The sequence below is a fragment of the Erigeron canadensis genome, chromosome 5 (assembly GCF_010389155.1).
Source record: "Erigeron canadensis isolate Cc75 chromosome 5, C_canadensis_v1, whole genome shotgun sequence".
NCBI lineage: Eukaryota > Viridiplantae > Streptophyta > Magnoliopsida > Asterales > Asteraceae > Erigeron > Erigeron canadensis.
Genome location: NC_057765.1, coordinates 2,413,912 through 2,425,164, shown reverse-complemented (window position 1 = coordinate 2,425,164; position 11,253 = coordinate 2,413,912). Strand labels below are relative to the sequence as shown.

Sequence of the window (11,253 nt, the reverse complement as noted above, 5' to 3'; positions counted from 1 at the left end):
AAAGGGGAGTTCCAAGTTTATGAGCACGAGAGTTTGTCTATTATGTAAATGACCAAAATGTCCATTGGTATGTGAATTTTGAAACTTAAGACATTAGTATAAAGGGTTAAGTCACAGGATAACTATCGTACTTTCTTTCTTGTACATGGTTGTCCATCAAACCAGAAAACTAAGCTGTATGACCAATATACTTTTCAAATTTGTACACGGTTGACCAAAAGTTGACCGGTTGACCGGTGATAGCCGATTAAACGTATTTTCTTTTAGGGTTAAGTCATCGGATGACCATCGTACTTTCCTTCTTGTACATGGTTGCCCATCAAATCAGAATATTAAGCTGTATGACCAACATACTTTTCAAATTTGTACATGGTTGACCAAAAATTTACCTTTTTATCGGTTACATTATTTTTTGATGGCGTGGCAATGAAGTGGATTATTTTTATCGATGACTTGGATGCCCAGTCAACAATTATGTGTATAAAAACGTATTCCTAATCTGTATAATAATAATAATAATAATAATAATAATAATAATAATATTGAATTAACACCAACAAATTCCGGCCAGAAGCAGCAGACTCTAAAAAGGTTAACCAAACAAAAGTTCTCATATATTGAAAACGAATTCATATGCTCATATATGGAATACAAATTCATTTCACTAATTGTCAAATAAAATTAGGGTTTTCAAAACCCCCAATTCCAAACTAAATTCAATACAAATAAATCTGTTATACATGCAACAAATCTGGAAATTTATTTCCTAATTCCATACTAGGGTTTTCAAAACCCCCAGATGCAAACTAAATTCAAATACATGTACAAATTTTGGTTAACTGGTGTAACATCTCGTTTTTCAGAAGTATTAATAATACTAAAAATAATATACTGAAAAGTGTAAAATTATATTTATGACGTAATAATGTTATTTCATTTTTAATGATATACAATGTTCCCAAATATTATAACATACATTAAAATGAGTAAAACTAACTTTTAAGTTAAATAAAGAGTTAGATATAGTTTTAAGTGGTATTGGGTATATGATTTCTTACCCTTTTTACCAAAAAGTCGTCCCCCACTTCCCCCCCTTCTAAAACCTTCTGGAAAAAAAAAAAGAAGTGTGTGAGTGTGTATAGTGTGTGTATGTGACTGTGAAGAAGAAAAAGAGAAGAAAAGCTTAATATTCATGTAACAATTCAAATGATTTATCCATTCAAGTGATAATATCCATCTCTAACCACAACAAATCCTCTTTTTATCTCAAATCAAAGAGAGTTAGTGTGTATGTGTTCTTGGTGTTTTAGTGTGTGTAAAAGATGGGTTTCTAGAGATGATGAATTTGGGTAAAATTGAAGATGGAGAAAGCTCATACAATGCATTAGGATGATTATACAAGGGATTTCAAGTTACTAATTATCTTGATAATCTTATTCTTAAGGTATAATCTTGAATCCTTGGTTGTTGTAATTATGTGAATAGATAGAAAATGGGATTTTTGGGGCTTATATACATGTATGATATAATCTTGAATATAGTCTTGTATGATGCTAGAATGTGGATATTATACCATAATTTGATGATTGAAATATATATATTGTAGTTAAAATCAAGTTTGGTTGTAAAGCTAGTTATTTTGTAAAAGATGATTTTGATGGCAAAATGAGTAACATGGTGAAAGTGAGTAAATAACTAGTTGAATTATGATTCTTTTTACAACTAGTTATAATGTTGCATTGGAAATAAAATGTAGTTTAAGAATGATATGATGAGCTAGAATTGTTTAGTAAGAGATTTGGTCAAAGATGAAAGATTTTGGTAGTGTTTGGCTAAATGGGTTTTATGATGAATATAATGTTTGTTTCATATCAAATCTTGTTAAAATCACTAGTTTAAGAGTCATATAAGTTTAGACTAATAAGTGGAAGCATTAGAAATTTGTTGGAGTTAGTTTAAGGGTGTTTTTGTTGGATTTCGAATTTAGGACAGCAACTTTTACGAAAAATATGTCATTTTAAAATGCTTATAACTTTCAAACCGTAAGTCCGTAGGAGATGTGTAAGCTATCGTTGGAAAGGTATACAAGTCTAGTTTAATATGAATTTGGTTTCAGTTCCTAGTTTAAAGTATAAGTAACTCGAATATACTAAAACCAACAGCTGGTCAGAAAGTGGAATTGTTTAAATTAATGTTGATTGTCAAGTGAAAAGTGGCGTGTTGATTTAGATACTGATGTGTGAAAATCTAGTTAAATTAAAATCCTTATAAATACTCCGAATCGAATACCACACACAATCGGGCAGTGGACCCGTTCGTATGTAATATAGATTAAAGTAAGTAAAGGTTCGTTCCACGGAGACTACAAAGAGCTAACGAGTTTTAAGTAGTTAAAAAGAGTATGGTTTTTAAAGACACCACGTCATCTTGATTTTAAATGGAAAGTTAGTTGATTGAAAGAGTTAGAAATTCCGTAGAATTTATCGAAAAGAAAATTGTTTTAAATCAAATAGGATGAGAAGATCATCCACTTCGACTCCATGATACACATTATTTAGGTTGCATATATTTAAAGAACCAATTCAAATATGTTGATTTTATAACCAAGAATTAAACAAAGACTCACCCCGTACCCGTCAAGTTCGTTACTTTATTAAATTCCCTTAATTAACTAGTTCAATTACTAAGACCGGTACCCCAAGACACATTTCATAACTTTCCTAGCCAAATAATTGTTTTGGTTACTTAGATAACAATTGTGTCTATTGATTGTACCCAACCATTAACCCGTTAACCCTTATTAACTATCAATTACTTTCTACCGTACCCGTCATAGAAACAATTGCTTCTAACCAAGCAATCAAAATAACTTCTACACAACCTAAGTTACCACTGAGATCATGCAAAAACTATCCGCAATTAAGAGTTAAATAACAAAGAATTAATAAGCTAAGATTACAACACAACGTTAAATCAAATCAACTTGAATTCAAAAGATTTATGCAACCATTATTCAATGTATCACTTCATCTCAGTGGATGACGAATTATTTAGCTACTCATAATCAAAAACAAAGCACAAAGAGTAAAAATATAGAAGAACATATTGTACCAATGTGTAGAAAACAAGTAAACGCTAAGAAAATCGACAACCGAATGCCTTGAAGCTCACGAACAACCCTTAGACCTTGATGGACGAAAAAGCTGCTGAGAATAGCCCCAAAGAACCCTAAAATCGACTAGAGGTGATTGTGTATCGAATGGGAGGGTTATGGTCTTGTATTTATAGAGTTTGCAAAAAGTCTTCACAAACCGACCTACAGGTGCGACGCACCAAGCTTCAGGTGCGGCGCACCTGGCCTTGTTTCCAAAATTAATCCTGCCCGATATGCGACGCACCACAGGGTTGGTGCGTCGCACCTCCCTGCTTTTCAACAACTTCCAAGTTTCTGATAAGAAAATACTCCGCACCACTCTACTAGGTGCGACGCACCTGCCCTGTTTTCAGCCAAAACTTGTAGTTTTTATTCCGTCCTCACTCGTATGCGTCCACGAACCATCCTAGTGCATCTTCTAGTCCTCCGAAAGCTGTTTCTAACCATTTTACCTGTTCTAAGCCTGAAATTACTAACAATACCATCAAAGCATCAAATATACATATAATTTACACATAATTAAGCTTAAAACGACTTAGAAACGATATGGGAATATGCATATAAATGGACATATCAGATACTATAGTATTATTATGGATGAGATTATAAGTATTTAAAGTACATAATAAGTACAAGTATTGAACTAAATAAGAAGCTTGTGAACAATGGATAATGGGTAGGAAGGAAATCTAGTCAAAATGTGCATAATAATTAGGGGAAAATTACATTTTTGGTCCCTGAACTTGATTTTTTCATTCATTTAAACATCTTTACCTAATATATTTATAATATTCTTAATAAAAATTATTTATAACATACATTATTCAACTATAAAAATAACTATACTACCTATTTTTTAATTGTTTTTGGATTAATAATGACATAGCCACCGCCACCACATGGCTACTGTCGATGCCAACGCTACCGTCTCCGCCACACCGCCGCATCGCGCAGGCATTTATCTATTATAGATAGTTCTGAATTACTCAGGATAAAGGTATAACGTTCTTGGAGGATTACCAAGATTATGAACACTGAGTTTGTTTATATGAAATTTATGACATTATAATAGAGTCTTGAAATACGACGGATGAACTCATGAACAGTTTGAGGTTTTTATTGTGCTGATTATTGAGTAAATTAAATTTTTGGTTTACATGCAAACAATCTTCTCTATTCTTCTCTCCGTTTCCTAAGAAATTCACACGGCGGGAGATCCAAATTTGAATGTGGGTTGCCTGCTCCTTCCCGAATAGACGAACAGGGAGGTATCACGAGCACCATGAGTGTAATTTATGCCTTTATGGGGCATATTTATTGGTCCTATGTTATATGTTCAGTGACTTGTTGGATCAAACTATATAGCAGCCCAAATCAGCTGGTCCAACATGATAGTAGCCCATTACTAAGCTATAACCATTTAATTTAGCGGATAGTTGATTTCTATTTGTTCGGCTTCTAATTTATATTGGCTATAGGAATGAGTTGTAAATCCATCATCAAAGTTGAGTGTCTAATCCGGAATTTGTATTTATTTTTAACACCAATGAAATTCTATTGAAAGGTTCAACGAAATACCAAAATAAAATTACATCATAAGGGTAATTTGCCATAATGGTCAAGAAAAGTGACTCTTGACGATGAGACAAGTAAAGGAAGGAAATCGAAACAATAAATCAAATAGAAGTCACACTCTCATCAAGTAGAAGATCTAGTAGAAGCACTACTAGATCTTCTACTTGATGAAAGCGTGACTTTATTTCTATGTTTTCAAAGGGCCCACATGAAACAAACTGCTTTCATAATGTGCTTGTTTTATCAGATGCATCGAACGTTTAGAGTCATGTTATTATATCCCATGGTGAGCCATAAGGTATTCAAATTTGGCACCAGGACGGCATAAAGTTTTAGGATGTAAAACTCGGATTCGCATACAGGTGAGCTCGTTTTCTAACCCAAACGTGCATAAACTGCAGTCTAATGAGGGATTATGGAGACCACGAAAAGAAAGGTTTGCCCTCAATAATATTCTATTTTTAAAGAGCCATCAAACAAATAACTTTCATTGGGGTCACTTTGTAGGATTAGAAGCCAGGTACATTTACAATTTCAAACACCATCGACCAAAAATAGTGGGCTTTAAATATGACTTTATTAATGATTTTTTTTTTCTTAAACTTTTTTCTTTTGACGAATTGAGACTTGACACATCATCATCCAACAATTTTCAATTTACGATTTCAAAATAATGGAACGAGTATTTTCAATGCAACGAAAGTCTTTGGATCATTATCATTTTTAATTTTGTTACAACAAAACACTAACTTTAAAGGCTTTATGAACCAACTATTATGTTTAGTTTCGGTGAGACATTATTATTATTAATTTAATTTAATTTAAGGAAGTTACCGTCATGATACATTTTTTTTTAAAGGTAAATTTAGCTTTAAACTTCGTATCGCGATTTGATAGCGAGAGGTTTAGCATACGTTGTCTTGACCGGGTCCGCGCTAGAGAACTTCCTCGAAGTAGAATTGCCTATTTCAAATACCCAATGGGGGGAAAACCCCCTACTAATCCGCCCGAAGGCATGACGATTAATAGGGATAAACCCTGCCCTCTCAGACTTGGGTCTTGGTATACCCAAGCCAAACCCTCATAGAAGGACTACCTATATCTCAAAGTTGGTGGAATGAAGATTCAAACCTGAGACCTATAGGTCACCAGGGAACTCCAAACCACTCCACCAACTCATCATTGATTTACCGATCATGATACATTGTGTCATCCCATACAAGTGTCATGTCTCGTGTAACAACACATGTGCATTGCTTACATGTTTCTAATTGATTGTTGATGTAAAAGCAAATGTGTTTGATAACTTCGGTAGTACAACTAGGGTTGTAAGAAATGAATCGAAAAACAGGAAAACCGATCTGAATCGCGTGATCAAAAACAGAAAAAATCAAAAGCGGAAAAAAACGAAACCCGAAAAAACCCGATTTGTAACGATTCGGTTACGGTTTTAAATATTCATTACCTGCGGTTAACCGAACCGAAGCAAATTTTGATATATACCTACATATAATCATATATATGCATATTTATACATATAAATATTACATGAATACATCATTTACAAATCTATTTAGCTAAATTATTGTATTTGTTGCCTAAAGTATTAACAATTTTCTTAATTTTCTTTCACAATCTATTATTAGTTTTGTATATTCTAAGTAATTTTCTTATATATAGATACTTTTTTTAAAAAAAGTTGTTAACTTTTTTTAAAGTATTTATCAAAAATAGGAATTTTTATCATTTCAAATCGATATTCTTATCGAAGAGAAGATATTTTAAGTAGTAAATCGTGATACTCTTAAATAGTAACTTGCATTTCATAAATATAACCTTAGAAAAAAGTAATTCAAAATTAGATGTAATGTATATTTATTTATAAAACAAAATATTAATTTAGTTAAATAACTATTATACATAGAAAAATTAATTAATACAATGTAAATTGACTATTATAATTGAAAACTTAAACTTTATATTAACATAACTTTAATAATGGTTAACCGAAATTAACCGACTTTTTTGGGTAGTCGAAATTAACGGTTCAAAATTTCTAACTAACCAAACCAAACCGAAACCCGAAAAAACGGTTCAAAATTTCTAGCTAACTGAATCGAACCGAACCGTTTACAGCCCTAAGTACAACTGAGTTTAACAAATTAGGTGTACTTTTAAACGTATGCTAAGTTGGTAATTGGGAGATAAATTTGTTAACTATTAGTCACAAATATAGTGAAATACCCTGTGTATGGATAATTATTCGTATATTGTTTTTTTCCAGTCACATCTATCAAATGTGTTTTAAGTTATTGTCTTTTACAACAATATAAAAGATAAATTATATTTAATTTCTTGACATGTACAATTTAAATATCACAACAAGAGATCTAGAGTATAATGTTTTAATTAACCAGATCCATACTAAAAAATGCATTCACCCGATACCTAATAAAAAGAAAAGCAACTATTCATTTGTCCGAAATGTAGAAATCACTTTATTTATATTTTGTTTCCTTAACCTTATTTTATATCATTAATTCACTATAAGTTAGAAAACATTCTCATTTTCAATCACATCACTCTATTATCAGATTTCTTTGTATTTAAATTCCTTTGAATAGTAAATGTGGCAAATTAAATCCAAAAAAAAGGAATTAATAGTTATAATACTCGGCAATAGGACGAAACAAAAGATACATATCTCATTGATTAATAACATGATAAAACTATATAATATTGATCTATTTTTTGGTAGGGAATTATTGTATTTAACCTCTTCGCCAAAAGCAAAGTTTAATAAGAGTAAAATCGAAAACAAAGCATGTGACAGGTGTAGCTATATATATCAGTAATTTTGTGTAAAAAGGTAGTAAAGGTCAGTGATCGGGTGATGGGTCTCCTTTGCAAATCTGGATCTATGATAGCTTGCAAAGTGAAAAGTTTATAAAGTCGAGTTTTCCATTTCTTAAAAAAAAATTTAGTATAAAGATAACATTAACATATTTTGTTTATTACTCTATTCGAACATTCATAGTGGTAACATTATTTGTAGCCACCATGAGTCCTGGTTAACGTCATACCATGATTACATCAAAAAAAATCTTAAATACTTTTAACCTATTAGGCTATTACTAATCAACGTTTAGTTTTAATCTAGAACCCACCATCATTAGAGTGAAAAAAATAAAAATAAATTTAAACAGTTCGTGACCACAACCACACACGATCACTACCAATCATCACTGGTCGTACCACGAATCTCACATAATAATAAGATTGTAATCATAAGCATCACCAACATGCCACTAGTATATTGACGGTATAAGTAACCATTATAATTTTTTCTTAAAAATGTTAATGGGGAGAATGGTTTGGATGACATAAACACGAACAATACAAATTTTCTTATAGATGATGTTCATTATATGTGATTTTGTATTGTAAGGTTATATTGCCAAAGAATGATAAAATTTCCCGAATGGTAATATTTTAATACTTGAACATATTCCACTAGGCAAAGTCACCTTATAAGATATTTTTTATTCATGTTAGGGGGTTGACTGACTCCATAATTTGTAATTTGTAATTGATTTTGGCGCTATTAACCGACAATTTTTATTAGTATATACCAATGATTTTCGAAGCGCGTAACCCGACCAGGGAAAAAAGTGTAACCCGACCACCCACTATTAGCGGCGACGTCGCCGCTAATAGTGGGTCCCAGGGTCACTTGCGTCTGTAACGTTTGACCGTATCACGTGGTGGTGGTCCCCACTATTAGCGGCGACGTCGCCGCTAATAGTGGGTCCCCCACTGGCAGATTTTCGATATAAACAATGCAATCCATTCGTTCCTCTTCTCCTCCTCTTCTCCGGAATACTTCTCCTCCTCCTTAAGAAATTTCGTCCTCCTCCATTCTTTCTGCAGGAAAATCCTTTTTACTCCATTCTTATAACTCACAAATCCGGCCATCTATCCCCTCATCATTGTTATCAACATTCCTTTTTACACTATCTACCTTTTCCGGCTTCCCGGAGTCGTTTTTCAGGCGTATTTTTAGCGGCGACATTTTTCCGGCGAAAATTTATTCTTTCTACCAGTTTTGCGGGGAACGTATTTTCCACCACTGACGTATGGGAAAACAATTTTTATAGTTTTCCGGTGACTATTATTTTTTCCGGCCAGCCAGACAGTCCGTTTTTTGCTATACATATTTTTCCGGTAAACTATTTTTCAGACGAGATAACACTCATTTACCTTTTAAATACTTGTTTTTATTTGAATATATAATAATGTTATCAAATATTTATTTCTTATAGAAATTATTAGTTATAGAATTGTTATATATTTTTGTTAGAAAATATATGTTGAAAAAAAAAGTTAGAAAAAATATGTGTTAGAAAATATTAGTTATATAAATGTTATAGTTTAATGTTATATAAAAAATATGTTAGGAACAAGTGTTAGTAATTATATGTTAGAAAGTATTAGTTATAGAAATGTTATAGTTTTATAGTTAGGAAAGATTACTTATGTTATTATAGTTAGGAATGATATGATTTTTAGAAATTCATTAATTTTTAGGAAAACATTTGTAGTTATAATTATTGTTTATTATAGTTCAAAGTATGATTCTTAGTTAGAAAAACACTTTTAGTATAATTGTAATTGTTAATATAGTTGTTATTAGGTTAGTATTAATGTTATAAACGAATGTTTGAAAAAAAGTTGCAAAAAAGTGGTCATTTTAGGTATAATAATTTTGGAAAACAATTTTGTGTCGAAAATATGTTAATTTAGGTCGCACCTTTTTTATGACTTTTATGTTTGTTTATGTTATTTTATAAATTGAGACGGCTGATGTAGGTTAAAATGGCTGCACTTCACGGCGGAGATGGTGGCAACGACCCTCCAAACTGGGGGTGGAATCCCGAATGGGGTTGTAGGCGTACGGGTGGTAAGTATATATTAATGTACGTTGCATATAAATATATGGTACATATGTATATATATTTGTTATTTTATTTTGTTTTGCAGGTATTAGCACAGGGAGAGCTGCTGCTGCTAACAACGATCTGGAGCGCGAGTTTCAGAATTCGGGACGCCGAATCTCGCTTATGTTAAATAACGATCTCAGTAGGTGGCAGGCAATCGGGGACCACGCCAAGTGGTACAAGAGCTATTTGGGGACCTATGTCGCTACCGTCCCACATAATTACGAGTCGTGGGATCAGGTGCCCCAGCCCATCAAGGATGGACTTACTGACTGGCTTATGGTATAAAACTAATTTTTTTTACTTTTTAAATACTTTATTTAAAAAATATGGTAGATGCTAACTTTTACTTGGTACTATTGCAGAGACGGTTCTACTTAGAACCCTATCTAGGTCACCCAGAAAATCACCCGTTACGAGAGGCCGTGACCAGGATGATACGTCAGGATGCCCTGAAGATCTACAGGGATAAAAAAGCAAAATTCAAGAAGACTTGGTTCACTAGCAGGGGTGGGTCCCAAAGGCTGGCAGAAGTCCGAGACTGATATACTTTTTTCCACCAAACGTTAAGCCTGTCAATGTTAACATCTTTCTTCATACGCAATGCCGGTTCGCAGTGCTTGATTATGTTTTGCCATATATGGTACCTACACAGTAGATGTTTCGAATCCGGCATAACAACCTTCAAAGCTCTCATCAGGGCCAGCTCCCTGTCAGTAAGAACGACACGAACGGCAAAGCTATCATCAAGGGTGGACCGAAGACATCGTAAAACCCATTGATAATTTGCCTCCCGCTCGTTTACGATAAACGCATACGCTAAACTGAAGGTCTTCCCCGTTGAAGTCACGCCGACGATCTCAACTAGCGGCATGTTGTAGATGTTAGTTTTGTAAGTGGAGTCGATTTCAATAACCCAGGGAAATGCGCGCCATAGGGTCATTGATGTTGGATGAATGAAAATAGGTTCTCCAAGCGTTCATTTTTGTTATTTGTGGTGAACTGGTAAAAGTACCTTTTCTCTTGCAACAATGAAAACATAACCTGCGATTAATGACCAAGATAGAGTAAATAAGTCAATTCCAACTACGTAGTACAATAAAATATTTAATGTTTGTACCTGCATTGGAGTGCGCCCTGCTTGCCCCGACCTTCTTCTCGCTTTTAGGAAGTTCGTAATGTCTCCTTTGCGAGTCAAGTTTCCTGGAAATTCAAGTTTGAGGTTTACCAGGATCTGATGTGGGTACAAACCGCGATCCGATTGGGTTCCCACAAATTCCTTTTCTTCATCCGTCATCCGTCTGGCGTATGCATTCCCTTGCAGATTAGTAGTTGGATCATGATTGTGTCTCCAATCCTGGACACTTAACCTCCAACCACCATCACGCCCAGAGCGGCCTATTAAAGTGAAAGGACAACCTATCTTACTTGACCGTTTAGGTGGACCAATTAACCTTGCATCGCGCGCTCCACCGTGGTGACATATAAGGGTCACTTTATTGACCACCTCTTTTGAGTTTTTGTTCG

The 11,253-nt window shown here is 33.5% G+C and overlaps 1 protein-coding gene across 1 annotated transcript; it reads left to right on the top strand.

Moving 5' to 3' along the window:
* The first annotated feature begins 8,946 nt into the window (after positions 1 to 8,946).
* Positions 8,947 to 10,271, top strand: LOC122599509. The gene is made up of 4 exons (XM_043772037.1): positions 8,947 to 8,953; positions 9,599 to 9,689; positions 9,770 to 10,008; positions 10,092 to 10,271. Exons 2-4 carry the CDS (start codon positions 9,605 to 9,607, stop codon positions 10,269 to 10,271), a joined length of 504 nt encoding a protein of 167 aa, XP_043627972.1. The 5' UTR covers positions 8,947 to 8,953; positions 9,599 to 9,604.
* The last annotated feature ends 982 nt before the right edge of the window (positions 10,272 to 11,253 follow it).

What these genes read in the sequence shown, in the direction of transcription:
- LOC122599509 (XM_043772037.1), top strand. Translation starts at nt 9,605, where the DNA reads ATGGCTGCACTTCACGGCGGAGATGGTGGCAACGACCCTCCAAACTGG. An exon ending in GGGTTGTAGGCGTACGGGTG is followed by an intron (nt 9,690 to 9,769) that starts GTAAGTATATAT and finishes TTTGTTTTGCAG; the next exon opens with GTATTAGCACAGGGAGAGCT. An exon ending in GACTTACTGACTGGCTTATG is followed by an intron (nt 10,009 to 10,091) that starts GTATAAAACTAA and finishes GTACTATTGCAG; the next exon opens with AGACGGTTCTACTTAGAACC.